General features: G+C 33.9%; 1 protein-coding gene across 4 annotated transcripts in view; it reads right to left on the reverse strand.

Moving 5' to 3' along the window:
• The window catches only part of OSBPL8 (oxysterol binding protein like 8), a 192,677-nt gene that overhangs the window by 48,678 nt on the left and 121,830 nt on the right, over positions 1-22,169 (reverse strand). For all 4 annotated transcript variants that reach the window (XM_067697393.1, XM_067697394.1, XM_067697397.1 and 1 more), the window contains 5 exons: positions 11,678-11,748; positions 5,960-6,037; positions 4,053-4,154; positions 2,448-2,651; positions 261-345 (listed from right to left, as the gene is read on the reverse strand). In XM_067697393.1, coding sequence (XP_067553494.1) covers positions 261-345; positions 2,448-2,651; positions 4,053-4,154; positions 5,960-6,037; positions 11,678-11,748 — 540 coding nt within the window. The remainder of the gene's footprint in view (positions 1-260; positions 346-2,447; positions 2,652-4,052; positions 4,155-5,959; positions 6,038-11,677; positions 11,749-22,169) is intronic.

Here is a 22,169-nt window from a genome sequence, read left to right on the forward strand (position 1 = left end):
CAGGCTGCTAGTTTATCACTCAATTATATAATGCTTCCTTCCTATTAGATTTCCCCATTTGTCAACCAAGTTGATGATATATTTAGTGTTCTAGGCAATTTATGATTATAATACGTCTGCTGCAAATTCCATACTAAATGCAGATTTCCCAAAGGAAAATGCAGCGATCTATAAAAGTATAGATCTATAAAAGTATATAGTATATTTTTAAGTGACTCTTAAAAATAAGGACCAAAATCCAATCCATCATTTGTATTTACCATCTGACTCTGAAGTAGCTCGGATGATCAAATAACTGCTAGGTAAGGGCTGAGTTATGGATCCAACTGCTTCACCTTTTGGACCCTTAAAAGCAGAATAAACAAAATAAATGGTGTACAGTATTATGAGATCTCAACTTTATATTATTCATAATTATCTGTAATAATCTAAGTGAGGCATGGATTATAATTTTTAAAAACAAACAAGCTTTAATTTCATGCTTCTTAAGAAAGCAAATGTTAAGTACTGAGGAAAGTTTTCCTCTTCCACAAAATTTACCTCCTTACCAGAAAACTGAACTTATAGTTAACATTAAGCATTATCTCTGCATATTGTTCACATATTAAAGAGAAACCTAAAATTTCCCATATGAGACCAAATTTTAATTTAACAGAGAATTTCCATACTACAGAAACTATTAGATGAGAAATACTAAATTTCTGGAAGCCTAAAGAAACAGCTGGAAACTTATAAGAAAAAGAGAAATGAATTTTTACTAGGTCCAGGGAAAAATAATTTTTTAAGTTGTCAGATCAAAGAATAAAATGGATTTTAAGAAGCATAAACATTAGGAGGTAAAGATGGACATTTAAAGTGAAAAAAGTAGAAACAAATCAATACGATTTTAACAAATTCTATAATATCCCTTGGGTATTTTCAAATGGCTTTATAATTTATGGTCTAGTTCCTAGAACCAGTATAGAGTAGGACCTTGAGTCAGACTGCCTGGGTTTCAATCTTGATTCCATACTAGAAAAATTACTTAAGTAACCTCTTTAGGCCTCAATCTCTTTATCTGGGTAATGGGGGAATATTTGTATCCTCCTTACAGGAAATTTGTATTCTCCTTATCTCGTACCTTACAGGCACGAGAATTAAAAAAAGATTCCATATAACATGCTGAAAAGAGTCCCTGACACAAAGTAAAAATTTATAAACACTACTCTTTCCTAAGCATAGACATTGACTTTTAAGCTGCTTAAACAATGTCCTAAGTAGGTTTTGCTTGTGAAGAATATTCTGATGTTCATATAATTGTACAAATTTCCCTCCCACCAATATCTGGAATGAAATAACTTGACATTATAAGTATCTTTTAATGATTTTAAAATTCATTATAATTCTTACAATGCCTAAAAATAGTAGTAAAGAATAAATAATATACATATAAAAGATTTTGAAAGCAATTTTTTTTCACTTCAGAATGACATGATACAGAAATACCAGAGGTTTCATGGGTTAAATTCTTTCCCCTGTGGGAAGTATATAATCTCAGAATAAAACTAACTCTGTAATCCTAAATTTATTCCTGCTATGATTCCACACTACTGAAATAAAGGTTAAAAGCCCAGGTCTTTTCCTAGGTGTCTGTATATTGCCTAATTAAGCAATACCCAACAAATTAAAAAGCTGAAGCTACATTTAGTTCTAATCTCAATTAGGTTGTTTACCTAAAGGAGGAGTCCCAAAACCTTTATTCAAGTGTAACTGACTTTAGAAACTAAAACAATGATCGCTTTGTAAAAACTTAAGCTAGACTCATTTATTCAGTTAGCATGTACTGCCTGTCTACTGTTTGTAGAATTCCTTAGTATAATAGTTTATCAAATAGAGCATTTCTATTTTCTTGATTGTTTTTAAAACAAGGAGTGACCACGGTAATGCTTTTTAGTTATAAAAGCATTAGAGCTCCATCTTCAAAGAAAGCTGCCTCTCAAAAATATGTAGGACTGCTTCTGCTTATAGGCTTCCTATCACATATTTACATCACTACAGGAAAGACCACCAAAATAAATGGCAGCTTCTGTTCTAGGGAGTCTGACAATTTGATAAAGAGAAGAACACTCACAGTAAACAGGATACAATATTACAAAGCAAAGCTGGTAATTGCAAAGTAAAAGAACAGTACAAACAATCCCTATAGACAAGAGATAACAAGGTACAATATAAATTTGGGAAGCATTTTCTGGAGAAATTTTTAACTTAGATCTTAAAGGTAAACTAAGCATTTTGGTGCACATTTCATCGTGGGTAGAAACAGAAAGAGGAATAATGTGATTGAAGACAAAAACAAATTTATAAGTTCTGGCAGAGGACAGCAATCATTAATCATTCATTGATTTATCTCAGTTCTACTTATAGATTGTCATCTTTACCTCTCACCTATATAACAAGTGCTTACTTACCTTCACTGCCCAAATGGACTGCTCCAAAGGATGGAAAAGTTTAAAACAAAAGCCATCCTTTTTTGATGGACGCTCAATGATCTCACAGGCATTCAGAAGAACTGTTCCTACCCATTGACCATTTTTTTGGGTTTTATAGATCAGTAGCACACCAGGTTTCAACACACACCACAATTTGGTCCAGCTCTTTAGAGTACCACGAATCTACAAAAATATAAGTTTATTTAAGAAATAAACCTTTGTTTCTCTGCTCCACAAGATACTAATCAAATAGAGGCAAATAGGGTATTTTAATCTAAAATTTCCATAAAGTGTACACTTTAAATTCACTAGGTGTATGTTTGTTAAGCTACTAAATAGCAAGCACTGGAAATAAATGTGAAAACAGCATGACTCCTGCTTCTGAGGAACTTAAATTCTAGTGGGAGACTGCATCAACAATTTCAAAACAATGTACCAAGTAGAATGGTTTTCCTAGCCTTCCTGGCCAGGTCAGGGGCCATTAAAATATACTTTCCTAGTATAGGATATGGAGCTTAAAGACTTAGTAAGTAGAGCCAATATAAGTCAGAAGGTGTTTTCAGAATAATATCGAGGAAGACCCCCATATTACTTGAACTATCAAGGAAACTATCACTAGACTTCTATTTTAGTAAGAAAACTTCCATGACAGATCCCATAAGGATTTTAGGTTGGAGGTTGTACCTATCCTTGGGGAAGGTGAAAAGCTTTCACTGCTGGGGTGATTTTTAGGTGAAAGCCAGGTACTAAAACTTCCTGGGAGTCAGGGTCTTACAAGACCATTCTCAAAGTTAGTATTAGGCTAAAATATTCCTACCAAATATCCTACAGATAAGAATGATAAAGAGGATAGAGTGACTAAGATGACAGGAAATAAAAGTAAGTGGAAATAACCAGAGGCTAAAAGAATAAGAAATAGAAATAGCAATATGTATGTTGTTCTGCAAATTAATGCTTTTCAAATGGTAACTTTTACACTAACTTTGTCTCATATCTTCTCCAAAATGCAAATATACCAAGTCTACAATAATACTAAATGATAATTTGAACAGCAAACAAAATATTTCTTTACAGGACATCAATGAGACCAGCGGTCCGCAAACTTTCTGTCACCAGGGACCGGTTTCGTGGAAGACAATTTTTCCACAAAGAGGGGGGATGGTTCAGATGGTAACACAAGAGATGGGGAGCGGCAGATGAAGTTTCGCTCGCTCGTCCGCTGCTCACCTCCTGCTGTGCGGCCCGGTTCCAAACAGGCCGCGGACCGGTATTCGTCCATGGTCTGGGGGTTGGGGACCCCTGGATTAGACTATATCATGTCACACAAATCAAAACGCCTTTTTAAAAGAACTGCTATCCATATTTGACGTTATTTGATGTCAAGAGAGACAACATTAAGGTTTCTTCTCTCCATTAAGACTGGAACATAGATCCTCTGGGATACAATTAATAGTTTCTTCATCAGTGAAAAACAATCAACCTAGGAGATGTTTTTGTCTTGCAGGCTTTTAGGTGCACTCTGGGCTTTCCTATTCCAGTTGGTAAATATCCAGCATTTGAATTCAAGAGTCAATACAAACTGACCTTCAACCAATCAGCCATAACAATAACAGAGGGATCTGTGATTGTACTGAGTAACTCCTTTGTGGCTCTTTTCTTTTCTTCTCGGTAATTTTTCTTTTGTACCTATTTTACAGAAATAATAGAAAATTAAAAATACATTAGAAATAGGCAATTTCTCTCCAATTTTTTAGCTCCATAGTATGTAAAAAAATTTACACTCTAAAATAAAATTCTAAACCTCTTTTAGAATTCTAGCATCTTAGGACAGACCTTTTTTTTTTAAGAGCTGGTAGAAATTTTTAGAAAAGCAAGGTTAGAATCTAGTTTTTCTGATCACTAGTCCAATTCTCTGTATATTTTTAAAGAATTTTACGTTTTTAAAATTACACAGTACATGAATACAAACTCATGGTAAAAATTTCAAACAACACAAAGCTAAAAGCCGTTTTTATTATACCCTCTCCTATTCCGATTCTCAGAATTGATCACTGTTAACCTTCAGGAAAACACTATCCTTTCAGGCCTCTTCTATGTACACAACCTACAGAAATATACTTTTGTGTTTGTTTTTTTAAACACATAAAAAAGGTTCTCCTATTCAATATTTTTTGGAGCATTTCAATTCTCTTTCCATTCCACGTCTACCTCATTCTTTTAACTGCTACATAGGATTCCTAGTATGAATAAAATAATAAGAGGTAACATTTACGGGACACATTCTGCGTACCAGTCACCGTTGTAAGCACTTTACATGTATTCCCTCATTTAATACTCACAATAACCTTGGGAAGTAGGACTATCATTATCCTTATTTTACAGATGAGAAAACTGAGGCACAGAGAGTAAATTGCCCAGGATCACATAGTTAGTAATTCATGGAGGCAGAATTCAAATAGAGGCAGCCTGGCTCTAAAACACATGCTTTTAAGCACCATGCTATACTACTTCTATAATTTTTCTTAACATATTCTCTTACTGATGGAAATCTACTCTGTTGTCAGTTTTTCATATCACAAACAATGCTGTAGTTATTTAGGACTGGCAATTTTTCTCTCTTTTCTGACACTAATATATAACATATAAATAACTAAGAAACTACAACATTGAAACTAATTCATTCAAATTATCAAAGTTTTACCCTTCATAAGTCACTCCTGAGATAATTTGGGAAAGTAGCAGTGAAGCAATCTTATTATTTATTGCTTTGTTGTTGTTCACGAAGGGGAGAAGATAACCTATCAGTGAATTTTTATAAACTAAAACACAAAATTTTCCTAGTTGCATTTAATGGTGAAGAGACTACATACACACGAGAAATTTTAATAATTATACAGTCAAAAAGTTTTCACTTTGGTCTTTGTTAATATGCATATCTGAATTAACAGATTTCATATAGGACTGTAAATGCAGATACGTATAGGATCAGATATGGAAAAAAAGAGGGGCAAAACAGACTATATGGGAATCAAGAATCAATTGGAAAGCATGTGTTCCTTAAACTCCAGGATCTGTGGCCATTCTGGAAGGCAGGCCCAGTATAACCTATTTCTTAGGAGAAGCTGGAAAACTGGACTTGTAATTGTTGGCTCAAATTTTTAAAACACTGTGTAGGTCAAACAAAATATATATTACCTGTGGGCCAAATTCAGCCCATGATCTAGCAGTTAGTAAACTCAAATTTCAAAGGGCAGCAGAGCTTCCCGTTATGTTCTATAACGCAGTGGCGTGCTTGACTCAAGTACAGCTGTGCAGAGATATCCAGTCCTCAGCACCGCACCCCAGATGAGGGCCAGAGTAGCACTGGGACAGTCATCAAAGAGTCTTTTCAGTTGACTCCAGCATGCCATACAAACATTAATATTTTTTTTCTTCCTTTAGGATTACAAATACTTATTTCTTTATCTTATTTCATAACTGTGGAAACTAACCTTGAGAGATTCTTTTTTTGTAAGCTTGCTTGAAGCTGAACTATCCTTCTCCGAGCCATTATAAAGTTTAGATTCAGACTGAAATCACATGGAAATGAAGAAAAGAGAAATAATAATTAAAATCGCTACTTATTCTACACACACATATGGCACATAAAAACTAATGTTAAAACTATGTTTGTGACATTCTTCCCATTCATTGCTGTGATTTAGGCAAATGTCAATTTTCAAATACTGATTTTCCCTTTACAGTATTTGGGTTTGAAAACTAATCCACATTAAAGCCACAAAAATAAAAACTTATCAATAAATTAATTTACAATGTGAGGTTAAATAAGATCATTTATAAATCTCTGCCTTCTATTTTTCAGGGTATTCCTGAAAAACACAATTATTTACTTATTCTTAGGACAAATGTATCCAAAGCAGTGTAATTTTTTAAGTTGAAATATTCTAAAAAACAAAAAACTTCTAGCAAGTTGCTGTACACGTTGCCCTGTTGCTACTCCTTCTCCAAAGGGGATAAATACAAACATCTTCAGAAACAAGTAATGAAACACCCTAAGTTGTACAGTGTTTAAAAATCAATATTCCTAGCACCTACTTCTTCCTAACTATCCAGTGCCCCTAAATTATTACTAATGTCTTAAACTTGTCTCCAGACTTTGTTTATACTTGATATTTCAATTTGATCCTCATAAGAACCTTGAAAAATAGGCATAACAAGTGGTTTTATCTCCATTTTACAAATCATGAAAGGGAGGCTCAGGGACGTTGATTTTCTAAACAATCAATCAACAGCAGGGATCAGAACCCGGGTCTCCTAATCCAGCACTCTTTCAAGGAGACTACTTTCTTCCACCAGAGTAGAAGAATATAGAACTAAAAGCTGCTTCTATAAATCCTGGAACAATTAAATTAAACATATTCCTTCACTGTTCTGTGATTTTCATTTTTACCTATTGTTAGACATGGGAGAAGGTACTTAAAGTTTGTAGCATTACTCCCAGTGCCAGGAAAGTATATGGGGCTTGATCCAAATGGTAGCTTTCAAGTGTTTAATGGCCAGATCTACATAATATCACTAGATGTGATCAAGGATGAAAAACTTTGGGTACAAACTCCCTCACTCAATTTTAAGATCCATGAGGACAGGGACCACGTTTATTCATCAATTATAGCCAGCTATCACCTGGGGAAAAAGAAGGGCTCAATAAATACCTTTGGAATTAATAAAATGAAAATGAAACTAGCATTTGCAGCTCATCTCTCCTAAAAATGCCTCCACTACTTAGTACAAAATACGAATTATTATGTTGATGGTAATAACTGGCTGAACTGGAAAGGAACTGCAAACTACACTCAATGTAGAAGGTGGGGATTAACCTAATTAAATTTTTGTTGAAGTTACTCCTTTGAGAACTGGCCTTGAAACATCATATTGCTTACTCCCATGATGACAGGATATATTGTGATACTAAAACCATTCCACAAAAGTTCTCAAGCCAAACAGGTCTCTGTCCTCTCCTTGCCACTGGAAACTCAAAGATGACATGGCTACTGTCAGAGGAATATAATGGTTTCTATTTCCCACAGCTTAATAGGAAAATGTGTATTATAATGTACTTTTTAGATACTATTAAGTGAAGAATACTAATAATATTAGCTTAAAAGTTAATGAAAATGAATGACTGTTTAACTCTTTACCAAGTACTATGTAAGCACTTTATATGTTCTGCTTCATTTAATCCTCAAAGCAACCTTATGAGATAGTTGTAGTTCCTCCTTTTGCTAATAAAGAAACTAAGACTAACAGATTAAATAACTTCCTAAAGTCACAGAGTCATAAGTAGACGATCTGGGATTTGTACTCTGGTGTGCCTAATTCTCAGTCTCATGCTCTTAGCCATCTCATCACATTTATTTCTCACCTTTTAAAACTGTTCATATAGAATCTTAGACTCAAATTTAAGACTTATCTTTACGAACAACAGGAAATCTATTTCCCTAGACATGACAAGATCTGGCTTGGAGATTCCTAAACGATTCTAGTATATAAGGGACCAGCAGGCCAGATGGCTGTCACATGAGCTTGGTAGATTACAGCACACATACTTCAAGGAATCCTTGCCATACTGTGTAGCTAGTTCTGAAAAAAGAAAAAAAGGATCCAGTGACCAAGTTCTATAGTCTTTTCAATGAAATACTACCAAAGTTTTCTGAATCAACAAGTTACCTTTTAAATACCAAGAATCATAAACTGTTTTTTTGTTGGAAATATTTTACTAAACTAAGTTTCCTCCTTTTATAAACTTACTGACCACTATTTTAATGATGATACCTTATGGGCTGTGCAACTATGGGAAGTTATTCAATCTCTTCCAGTCTTAGTTGCTCATTTATAAAATAAGGATATTCCTACCAAGTCATAGGGTTGCTTTGAGGGGTAAATGAGGTAGTGTGCATGATGTGTTTAACACAGTACTTGGTATACTGTGTTTCAGTTTGTGACTATCCTCTAGATTGCAAGTGTTGACAAAAATATGACCTTTAGATAAATGGAACATTAACATATGAGAACACTTTCGACTTGCTTTGAAAACTATAAAATACTGCAGATATAAGGAATAATAACAATAATGATAAGTTACTATGACTCTATCAGATATTTTGATTTGGAAAGTTTTTTTTTTTTTAAATGTCCAAGGAAATATATTTTTTACAGCAAGAGGTAGATGATTTAGCAAACCTACAGCTAAGCAGACTGATGGCTGGAGAATCAAGTCAAGATCTCAGCTCAGAAACCCCTTATCCTTGTAATAGCATTCCTTTTATCCCACTAGAAATATTATTCATGCTGGCAATTCCTTTCATTGAGATGGACAGTTAAAAATTTATTTAAAAATGCTAAAAGGAAGATGGGATGATCTGATTAACTGATTTCTCCAATTCACTCATTTACAGGATGCCTGAGAAACAGGAACTGCCTTTATTTTTAAAATGGTGGGGGTTGGGGGGAAGAAGGATACCGTAAATTCAGTGACCAAAATGACAGTACTGATACTTTCTGCATCAAATTCATAAAAGTATAAGGTTAAAATTATTTAATGGTCTCAGTTATGCAGATCGATCATAGAAGGAATAACAAGATTTTGCTTCCCAAAGTTACTTAGGTAAGAACAAAATCTTCAGAATTCCATGAGAATAAGGTTTGATGATAAATGTATAAATTTTAGGATTGTTCTGAAAAACAAAAGAGTGGAATATATGTTAAAATATATAAGGACAAACTAGTGACTATGTATCTCTTAAGCTAACAGAATAAACCAAGATTAAATCTAAGGTAAGATAGAATCAATAAGATTCAGCTCTTGGAAAATAACAGAATGAGTACAATTTTACTTATACCAAATAGTTACCATGTCAAGAAGCCTATTCATTCACTGTAGTTCTTTATTCAAAGTAAGAAAAACGAATTCTCAAACACCTATTAGTAATCAAGTACTTCATGAGGCACTTACAGCATCACAATCTGAGAGTTAGATCTTACCTCTTTTGTACAGATAAGAAAATTGAAGCCACTTTGAATTCTAGCTCTACCATTTTGACCCTTGAGAGTTATTTAACTTCTCTAAGCTTCGGTTTGTTCACTAATAAAATGGGGCCAATAATACCTGTCTTCTAGTATCCTTAAGAGAGTTAAAAAGACACTTAGCAAGCTCTTAGTACAAAGTAGCTATTAATGTCATTATAATTAGCATCTAAGAAGTCACAGGTATTATATGACAGTCAAGATTCAAACTCACTTTTTTGACCCTAAAGCAGTGAATGCTTGCTGTGCAGTAGAACTTTCTGAATAACAGAAATATTCTATATCTGAGTAGTCCAATATGGTAGCCACTAGCTATATGTGGCTAGTGAGCCATTGAGATGTGGCTAGTGTAAATGAGGAACCAAATTTCTAATTTTATTTAATTTTAATTAATTTTAATTTAAGGTTCATACACAACTAGGTGCTATTGTACTCAAGGTGCAGCCTGTGTTTCCTTTTATTTATTGATGCACAGTGCTTCATTAAGGTATGTAAACTTGCTTTTCAGGCTCCCTGCCCTCCCTACCCCTCCTGCCCCTTCCTCACCCTCCCATTCAGAGATTACACGTAGATGGCTGTGGTAGGTAGATCTGGAGTTTAGGGTTCTGAGTAGGAATACCACTATTCTATACATTCACCAATTCTGGTACTAACTGCTTGAAAATAGGTTTTGAAAATTCCATAAATTTCGTTGTATTTCTAACCATGGCAGAACCAAGATAAATCATCTCCTCATTATGCATCTCATATAAAACAATAAAGGTATTTCTCATGCATATGTTATATACATACAAAGTCCTACTAAATTTTCACCTTATGTATTTATATACATATAAGTACAGGATGGACCTTTATGTAATGAATACTTGAAAAGTTAAGTGTGAATAAAATCTGTGTAAAGCATATCACGGAATATGATAAAAAATATATCATGGAATCCTCTCAATCACTCACAAGAACAGGAACAAAATATGTAGGGTTTTACAAGCCAAGCCTACTGCTGAGAATAGCAGAGAATTTACTAGCTTAAGAAATAGATTTTCGGACTTCCCTGGTGGCACAGTGGTTAAGAATCTGCCTGCCAGTACAGGGGACACGGGTTCGAGCCCTGGTCTGGGAAGATCCCACATGTCGCAGAGCAACTAAGCCCATGTGCCACAACTACTGAGCCTGCGCTCTAGAGCCTGCGAGCCACAACTACTGAGCCCACGAGCCACAACTACTGAAGCCCACGTGCCTAGATCCTGTGCTCTGCAACAAGAGAAGCCACCCCAAGGAGAAGCCCACGCACCGCAACGAAGAGCAGCCCCCGCTCACCGCAACTAGAGAAAGCCTGCGTGCAGCAACAAAGACCCAATGCAGCCATAAATAAATAAATATTTTTTTTTAAAAAAAGATATAGATATTCTTACAGTCATTGAAGTTTGATTCCACAAACATAAAAGCTTCTCCTGCTACTAAACCTGACCAGAAATAATAACAGTCAAAAGTCAAATCCATTGACGAATTATAGAAAATCTAGTGAATTACAAACCCATAGGAAAGTCAATGCAACATACAATACTTTTCAAATTTGAATAGTACTCTTAAAGAAAAAATTCTCAACAGACTTAAGAATATGTACAAGTATCTCATTTGAAAATTACTAATTTAGGGAACTATGTCTTATTCTAAGAAAGTGCCTTTCAATTGCACACTATTATAGCAAGAGATGTTTGGCCTTTAACTGGTAAAATGTACGTGTTTTGATTGTCATTTGAATGAGCCCAAAACACTTAGAAATTAAAAAACAAAACAAAACAAAAAAACCCAATGAACCCTGACTATCTCTATTCTCTACATGGAACCCTCAGACTTCAGTCTGAGATATACTGCTATAGCAGACATACCAGAACAATATCACTCAGGAGAGAACCCTGGTTACCAATAGGCTATATTTCCAAGTAACCAACAGAACCTAAATCAGCCCCAGGGGAACTTTCCTTTTTTCATATATACTACCTGGTTTAGATATACCAACATAAAAACATCCCACAAAAATCTGATAGGATTTCAGTGTTAGTTCACTCGTCTTAAATATTAGAAAAATGTTGTGATCATATATTTGAGGACAACAATATGCTTACCTTGCTCTTTGACATAGAAAGGGAAGATTCATCTTTGTTTTGAGAAATGTCTTCCTTTCCTCTTTCAAACCCTTTAAAAACATAGTCATTATTTCAGTATCACCACATTTGAACACATATAGGCATTAAAAAGCAAATGCACATAAGTTATTCAATTTCAAATATACACTATACAATATTTGATATACATCAGTGCAAGAAGCCTAGACTCAACATACAGTTTTAAACTATTATAGTTTAAAGACTACTAAGGGATCATGTCACTAATAGTAATTCTTTAGAATAAATCAAGACTTACAGAGGCACTGGTGTCTTTCCCTGAACCCATCAACATAAGCTAAATATCTCTTTTCTCTGCTCATTCACTTGGCATGAATTCAGGACTCATGGAATTTTTATTTCAGTTAGCTGTTTTCTAACAAAGAACCAACCCAACATACTTTTCACACCTCTTGCCAAACTGGAAAACAACTCCAGAATGGGTGATAAAAGAATACTAAGGAAATAAATCTGAATTGAAGGACAGACTTTAAAAAAAATCTAATAATGTGTTTATTGTGAGAATTAAATGAGCATGCATAGAAAGCAATTAGCATAGTAGTTGCAGACAGTATGTATTCAATTAACATTGACCCTTAATATTATCATTGTCACTGACTATTGTTATATAAATTCTAAAAGGATAAATCTAAAACATGAGTGCATTGGGATATATGCACACATCTTTCCTACCATGTAACACATTAATATAGCACTATCAAAAGCAATTAACAAGTTAATGTTGTAAGGGTACAATTAGAGAAACGTTAATGCTGAGATTTGTGTGGCAGGCATAAGAGGGGCAGTACTCATTTTAATGAAGTTCTTTCTACTTTTGAGGACAAGTAATATTAACTCTTCCCTACAACTATTTGTTCTGAGTCCAATAAAAGCCTATATAAAAATATAATCATTCATAAAGCAGCATTTATAAAGTTATCAGTACCAGTGCCTGAAGCATTTAAAAATCATTTCTAGCATATCAATGAGACCATTTATTCTGTATTTGATTTATATTAGCTAAAACAAATCCATTCCATTTTCTTAATTCAGAGATTTTGCTGATTTTTTTTTTTTTTTGTAATATGAAGAAGGAATCTTTTTCTTTTTTTTTTTCCATCTCTGGTAAGCAGAAAGATCAGGCAATCCTAAAACCAAGGAGGGAAAAAAAGAAACCTGTTTCATAAATCTAACATGGAATTTTAAAGGAAAACTTACCAGGATTTGAAACTTTAGCGTAAAGCAAACCAAACTTACATAATTCAGTTTAAAAATTCTAAAATATTTATTCAGAGTAATAAACATTTTGTAATAAGTAATTCTTAATTCTAATGAATTAACACAAATTATTTCAATGATCTTGTAAATAGATGTACAAGAGAACAAAGACTTTCTAAAAGTATATATTATGAATGGAAAAAAGATGATGTTTTTCTTTATTCTCCTAAGAACTGAATTTTACTTAAATTTCTCTAGTTTGGTTTTGGTTTCAGCTCAATCTAGGTCAATCCATTTATTAGACTAAGAAAAATGCCCACTTCACTGTGTATACATTCACATATTATTTTAAAAACAGAACAGTAAATTAAAACAAAGTGGAAGTTTCAAATCTGAACAGACTTTTTTTGAACATGCAAATATGTCTTGCAGAAAGTTTCAAATGTTGGAAAAGGACACATATGAAAGCAAGATGAAACTAAACAAGAAAAACAAAAAAAAGGGCACTCATAAACATAGGTTGTATATTATGTCAGACCAATAAATGAATCCCATTTTAAAAGATTTTCTATACCTCAAACTAGCAAATCAAATCATTATTTTAAAAGCTTGCCCTGATGACTTCCAAGTTATTTAAAATTACAGCAGATAAAGCAAAAGGCTAAGTCTGGTCCAATACTTTGAGTTTCAGCTAAGTGCAAATAAGCAGATGAGTAGCTTAAAGTGCAATGACCACATAAAAGTGTTCAAAAGCCTTAAACAGAAAATATTGCCATACTGTACACTAAGTTTTCAAGGGTAATTCCAAGGTAGGCAAAGCAAAAAGCAACACATGAAGGACTCTTTCTTTAGACTGGATAAAGGTGGCTTCCTAGAAACATGAAAAATAATCATCTTAAAATGTCAGCGAAAGTATTATATTTGTTAGAAGCCAAAAAGGGCTCAGCCAAAATAATTCTTAGACTTTTGTTTTCCATGTATAGGGATTTTAAATTACTTAAAAATTACTCCTTTATTTCCTAAAAATGTGATATTATAGATAAAATCCTGAAGCCTACAATACATTATTGACCATTGTCAATAATGCAGAACAGTTTCAGATCATGACTTTTTACCAAGTTTGCTTATTAGCGATATTAGGTATTAAATTCTCTTCCTACTATCCTCCTCACCGCTACCATGAGATAGAAACCTACATCCCCACGCAAATGGCTAAGATCAAAAGGACTGAGACCATCCAAATCCAGGTTAGGTTAGAATACAGAGCAACCGGAACTTTATTCACTGCTGGTGGGACTACAAATAGCATAGTCACTTTGGAAAACTATTTGACAGTATCTCCTAAAGCTGAAAGTATGCATATTCTAAGACAGAGCACTTCTGATTCTAGCTATACCCAACAGAGATGAGTGTGTCCATGTTCGTTAAAAGACAGGTACAAAAATGTTCACAGCAGTTTTATTCATAATAGCAAAATCTGGAGCCAACTCAAATGACTATTAATAGTAGAATAAATGAATACATTATATTCACACAATGAAATGATACACAGCAATGAAAAAGAACCAATTACCAATACACAAAACAACAAACAGAATAATGAGTAGAAAAAGCCACCTCTCCCCATCAAAAAAAAAGCACATATCATATACCATATGATTCCATTTATAATAAAGATCAGGAACTAGCAAACCTAATCTATGGCGCTAGAGGCTGGAACAGTGGTTTATCTTTGTTGTAGGAGGAACTGACTGGGGTGGGCATGAGAGGGTCTTCTGGGTAACTGGGAAATGGTTACACATATCGATACATAACTAAAAATTCAAAAAGTTGTACACTTAACTATGTGTAAGTTATGCCTCAATAAAAAAATTTTTTTAATTCAGATATCCTTCCCTATTCTTCTAGTTTATTAGACCTCTCCTGCTATGACATCCTTTCTTACTTAATCTATATCCCTTTAACATATCCTGCTCTGGGCTAATTCTGATTCATTCATCAACAATGATGATAATTATGGGGATAATTAACATAATAATATTTATGAAAACAACAATAAAGCAACCAATATCCACTTGTAGGAACACTTGTGATTTTTTGTTATTGTTGTTTTTGTTTTTGCGGTACACAGGCCTCTCACTGTTGTGGCCTCTCCTGTTGCGGAGCACCGGCTCCAGACGCCGCAAGCTCAGTGGCCATGGCTCACGGGCCCAGCCGCTCCGTGGCATGTGGGATCCTCCCGGACCGGGGCCGAACCCGTGTCCCCTGCATCGGCAGGCGGACTCTCAGCCACTGTGCCACCAGGGAAGCCCAACACTTGTGACTACGGCTTGTCTTTTAATTCTATGCACGGTCTCCTTGATGAATAGCTCTTGATTTACTACTTCCAATCTTTAAAACAATGTCCCCCGCTAAATATTAGGAATATTCTATATAACTGGAAAAATTGAGGCTCACAGGAATTAAGTAACTTGACAAATGTCAATAAGTGAAAGTATCAGAGCTAATTCAAACTTAGGTCTAACTTTTAAAATTCATGCTGTTTCTAGAATGCCAGGGTGTGTCTCAAGATCCAAGGCCAACGTCTTCTGGGAGCCTTGCTTAGATTGTGTAGGCATAGAGTTAGCTGTCTCCTCTGAGACACAGCACTTGGTACATTTGTACTACCATATTTACCACAATGTACTTCAATTATTTGTTTTCATGTTCATGTCACATACTTGACTGTGAGTTCCTTAAAAGAAGGGTTTAATTCTTATTCATCCTTTCAAATACAAAGTTTGATAAACTGATCCAAAAATTAATAAAAATGGACTCTACTTTTACTTGTAGTGGCTTTTAAAAATAGGTGAAATATAGCACACCTTCAGAAAAATGCATAAAATGTAAAGGCATAATTTAATGTATACAGTGATTATTTGCATAACCGCCACCCAAATCAAGAAATACAGAATTGTCAACATCCCATAAGAACTACTCCCCACCTGCCCCATGCCATGCTTGATCACAATCTATCTATTCTTTCCCTCAAAGGTAACTACCTTGACTTTTGCAATTATTATTTACCAGCATGTCACAGCAGGTATTTCATTCATTGTCATTGCTGATTAGAATCCTACTGCATGACTATATCACTATTTATCCATCCATTGTTTGGGCTGTTTCTAGTTTGTCCCTCTTACAAACACTGGTGATACGAATATTCTTGGAAATGTATCCTAGTAGACATATATATCCATGAATATCTCTAGGGTTTAAACCTAGAAGCAGAACTCCTAGGTCAGAGTATATGTGGGTCTTCAACTTTTAAGAATACCATATTGTTTACCAATTTGCTTATTTTTCCACTAGCACTGTGTGTGAGTTCTCCTTTCTCCATATCCATGGTAACACATCAATATTGACAGATTTTTAATATCTTTGCCAATCTGTTGGGTGTGTGTATCAATGGTAAATCAATGAGATTTTAGTTTGTGTGTCCCTGATTACTAATGATATTGAGCACTATCTCATGTTAATTACCATTTTAATTTTCTCTTTGTGAAGAGCCCAGATCTTTTGCACATTAAAAAAAAAACAACTCATTGTCTATCTACATTAAAAAAACCTCATTGTCTACCTTTTCCTTAATTTATATAGGAATTCTTAATGTTTTCCAATTATTGGTTCTTTGCCAGTTATATTTATTACAAATATCTCCCCATTCTACGGCTTGTCTTTTAATTCTATGCACGGTCTCCTTGATGAATAGCTCTTGATTTTAAGGTTGTCAAATTTAGCAATTTCATTCTTTTAACGGTTAGTGCTTTTTGGTCTTAAGAAAGTCTCCCCTAAATCTGTGGTCATGAAGATATTTTCCAATAATGTAGTAGTAAACAGAGTTTACTTTCTCTTACTAATTCAATGGACTATGATTCCTGAATAAATTAGCACTCTGCCCCTAATTCTAATTTGTTAACAGGATACAAGTGTTATCAGCATTGATAAGGTATAAGCTTTTTATATACTTCAGTAAAATTTGGTTCATTAATGTTTAGATATAATACAGCAAGTTTTATGCTGCTTTAATCTTGTTAAAATGAGATTATATACACATATCTACAAATGCAGATTGAATAACTATTTACAAAATATAGAATTGCTACATAAACTATACTGAATACAGCCAAGAATCAAGAAATTGTGTAAGAAAAAAATCTCCGAGAAGTCAAAACATACTAAACAGATCTATCTATGTACTAAAGCTTACACAGAGTGTCTATAAACATCTTTGTTCAAAGTTTATTTATTCCAATTTCTAGGTACATGGACAAAGGGTACCATTTCTATTTTATAACTCATCATAAAGAAAAAGGCCATACCAATATTATTCCTTAAGGTAGAAGTAACAAAAAAAAAGGGGGGGGGGTAGATTTTCCTAAGGAAAACTAAAATGATAAAAGGGTTGTGGTCAAAGTGGTAATACAAAGTTATCTTTAAATATCACTAATGTAGAACCTCTCTTTCTCTAATGATGTCAGATAAATCAATAAAATGTCCCAGAAAAAATTATATTTTTTACTTTTAACTTAAAAGAAATACATAAAAAGCCACTGCTTTGAAGTACCTAATTCTACTTCTTAGCTGATAAAATAAAACATTTTAAAAAGCTTTTTATCATGGCTGGTTGTAATAAAACTGCTGGTTGTATTAAGAGGAATATGGAAGCATCCCTATGAATATGATTTTCTCTATTTCAAGAATTAGAAAACAAAGCCAACCATTTACTTTTCCATTCAAACAAATCTATCTAGAATGACCTTCAATATTTTCTTTGAGAATAGAAACTGACAATTCTGTCTTCAATTACCTAGTGAAGTAAAAACCAAATTTCTAAACAGGGAAGTTTTCTATTGTTTAGTAAGGTAACCTGATTATTCTTTATATTAAGTAGACTCATGGCATGAAGGTCAGCAAACATGTGCTAGCAAGCTTGCTGGCTTAAAAAAAAGAAAATCAAGAAGACAAAGACAAATACAGAAATGGAACTAAGTCACACTGTAAAAGCAAATAAGTACAGTATTTAACAACATTAAAAACATTTCTGTGTGTTGCATTTTCAGAGCCACTTGTGAACACAGACAAATAGTAAAATTTACACCATTTTGAGAACATTAAGAAAGAAGCATGATAGTAATCATGCTACACTAAGAAGACTAAATTACGGACTATGAATGTTGTTTAAAGCTTATGCTACTTAGGCAACAGTTCAGGACTATGGTTTCCAATTCTTTTCGGAAACCCTGTTAGAAAAGAAAATGAAATCAGTGAATTTACAATAATTTACTTAATTGCCCAAGTAACACTTTCTACAAGTTGTTTCATCATCTCAAAAGAATGCATATACTGCCTAGCGGCATGAATATTCACAAAAGCTAAGAATAAAGGTTAGTGTGAAAAATGAAAATATAATTCGAATTTCACAAAATGTGTGTCAGAAAAATATATAAACAATTAGGGCGCAGTGGTCGCGAGTCCGCCTGCCGATGCAGGAGACGCGGGTTCGTGCCCAGGTCCGGGAAGATCCCACGTGCTGCGGAGCGGCTGGGCTCATGAGCCATGGCCGCTGGGCATGCGCATCCGGAGCCTGTGCTCCGCAATGGGAGAGGCCATAGCAGTGAGAGGCCCGCGTACCGCAAAACAACAACAACAACAAAAAAACAATTAAAACAAGCACCAGTTTCAGTCAATACTTCTTTACCATGAGTATTAAAAGAATATTTTTATTTTAAAAGAAAAATACAACCTTAAAAGAGTAGATATGATTATGTAGCAGCTTAATATTTTGAAAACAAAACAATTTATATTTTAAAATCTATAACCAAATATTTGCTACAATAAATCTTTTTCAAGCAATAAAAGATCAGCTTACATCTACATCTCATTGACCAAGTGTTTAATGTCCGAATCATAGCTGTCAATGCCTAATTTCATTTAATAAATGCTATCAGAAAAATAACATTTTTTAAGCAAAAACTTATGACACCCAAACACATCTAACAACACAAAGTAAGGCATTTCCAAAATTATATTTAGGTAGAAAACTTCACGTTAGTCAGAACTTAAGCTATTAAAGTTTAAACTAAACATCAATTTTCACATAGTTACTATTTTGCTTGAAATAGTCTAACAAGTATCAATATTAAATACGTGGGTTTCATTTGCAATTGGTTTATCTATAGAATTTTATCTGAAGTCTAGAAAGGGCTTTATTTTTATCAAAGGTTTATAATATTTATTTCAATAATTAAAGCAAAAATTTATGCTATCAGCACTCAAGATTCATACTTCACTGAATCATTAGTTTTCAAGTTCAAGCTTAAAGAGACTGTAAAAGAAAATATGGAAAAGCCAAGCCATATAGCAGCAGTTACTAAAATCTAACCTTTCACTATAGAATTGTTTTGTTTAAACAAAAGCAGTTTTAAGATGTTAAAACATCTAGTTTATTTTAATAAAAAATCTATAAGAAATTAAGAAAAGAATGCAAGATTAAACAAACAAACCTGGCAACGAAGGAGAAAGTTCATTGTATCCTCCAAATGAAGCATTCCGGACCAGCTTTCGGCCATCAATTCGTGGAGGAAATAAAACAGGCGAAACCACAGTACAGGAAGAAAATCTACGTTGCTGTGAGCTCTCTTCCTTCATGGCTTAGAAAGTCTATTTAATGTATATGCTCACCCAGAAGCCTACTTAGACGAATATGGCAATGACAGGCTTTTCTCTCACATCCAAATATAGCAAAACCCACCAGCACAAACAAAGGACACACACATTTAACAGCAAAGGAGAAGGACCAGAGACTGTCAAATCAGCAATAAACAGATAGAGAAAGAGACTGACAGAAAAGGCACTAAGTCATGCTGCTGGGGTTTTTTTAAAAAATGAACTGATAAACAAGAAAGGCTATTCCACCGTTTCACCTTTTTATCAAACCAGTAATGCCCTGGGTTGAGTTGCTGCTTTAGGAAAACAAAGCAAGATCAATACTTAGAGATTCAGGCTGAAGTAATAAGATCAGTTTCTCTTTTCCCAAAAAACGCAATCCTCTTCTCATATCCATTACATTTTTATAGTATCGGCCATACTTCCCACCTCTTCCAATTCTTTCCTTTCCAGTTTTTGCTTACTTTAAAAATGGATATACACATAACACTGTTTATCCTTCCTGAAGCTTCTAGATTTATATCTAATCTACTGCTTGCTTCAGCCATGATTAAGAATTCATAAGGAAAGATATTCTTTCACGCTCGGTTCTGATGGATTCCAGCGGCTAAAGCAGAGGACAAACATTTAAGTTTTACCTCTAGTAGGGATATATGCATCATTAAGACAGTGTTAACGCAAACCAATCAACAGAAAAGATTAAAAGGACACCATTAATAATGCTGCATGCCCCAATATATGTTTCTTTGAAACAGTTGCTGTAGTTCCTCTTCATTACATTTAAACTTTTCAAAATATATAATCTACCAACAAGTATTTTCCACTTAAAACTCTCTTATTAAAAAAATGTAACTTTATTATCACAGTAACAGATGGAAATATCTTTCTTTTCTAGGTTAAAACTAAGTGACTGGTATGATCCCACATCATTAAATCTAACAGGAAAGACCCATAGCCAAAATGATACACTATGTCGTCTCTTTATTCCTAATCTTTAAAACTCCAGAGAATTCTTTCCTACTTATATTAAAATCCATTTGCCTCACTCTACACCTTAACTAAAATTAAAAACTCTAAGTCAATTACTTTCTCTATATACTCTAGACTGCTTTTTCTGATCACAGTTCTTTCAACCTGGAAATACACCTCCTTAGCTAGACAACAACAACTCAATTACAACTGATTTAGTGGTTCATTTTATAGACCTTAGTATAAGATCTGTTTCCTTCCTTATTACTATGCATACACTTTAAGGCTGGTTCTCCACTCATATACAACAGCATCCCATATAGTCTCAGACTGTTTCTCTTCACAAGAAAGGACACTTAAAAATAAACAAACAATATATACATAACATATTATTTCTTTGACAAAGGTATTTCAAAATCAATTAGTAGTAAAAACAGTTTATGGTTGATACCTACAACTATAACATTGTATGTTTGTTTTTTGGGTTTTTTTTTTCTCTTTTCTCCATGCCATGAAACATAGATTACCATTTAATACAGGCAAAAGAAAAATAATTATAATTAATTCATGCAATGGTACTTGGCTCTCAAGACATGAAGAATATAACATCAAAAAAGGCATTTATAGTATAATGGTTAAACAGGATTTTAAATTAAAACTGCCTGGGTCCAAATCCTAGCTCTATCCTAGCTGGATGCATTTGAGCAATTGACTTAATTTCTCTGGGTCTCTGTTTCCTCATCTATAAAATGCTAATAATATTCCCTATATTACAGGATTGTTTTAAGGATCAAATTGGATAATATACATGTAAAATCAAGAACGGTTCCAGGTTAAAAAAGATACTGACCTAATGTATTCCCTCCTAAAACTTGACAAAAATGACAGGAAACAAGTATTTTTTAAAAAATATAAGCAGGTATGGGTATGTATCCCACAAGCATGTATCCAGGAGAAGATACATCAACAACATAAGTTTGACAGTGGAGAGAATGAAAGGAACTTGTAGTCACTGTCCTGCAGATTCAGGAAAGCTTAACCACAAACCAGCAGTGGTAAAAACTGAGAACTAATCCTACTCATGGCGAAGAATCCTTGTGCATATAATTTACAGCACCAAGATCAGGAATCAGACAAGTTACTGACATCAACAATACTGAAATCAAGACAAAAATACAGGCAAGGCCTTCAAAGTTAGAAGGAAATGACTTCCAATTTAGTATTCCATACCCAGTCAAATTATCAATTACATATTAGGATAAAATAAAGATATTTTTAGATATGCAAGGTCTTAAAAATTTACTTTCCATGAATGTTTTTAAAGAATTTACTAGAGCAGCCATTCTCACCTGGGGTTCTACAACAGAAATAGGCCTAATGCACTAAAACATCCACTCTTCAGAATGAATTAACTTTTTTCTCCCATGCATCTATAATGGCTCTAATCATGTACCATATACTTGGGAGAATAGAGAAAATATTCACCTATATTATTTTCCACAGGTCTTCCTTACTTCCCTCTAAGGAACTTCCTTGAGAAAGGCTATACAAAAATATA

This window comes from Pseudorca crassidens, chromosome 11, assembly GCF_039906515.1.
Source record: "Pseudorca crassidens isolate mPseCra1 chromosome 11, mPseCra1.hap1, whole genome shotgun sequence".
Classification (NCBI taxonomy): domain Eukaryota; kingdom Metazoa; phylum Chordata; class Mammalia; order Artiodactyla; family Delphinidae; genus Pseudorca; species Pseudorca crassidens.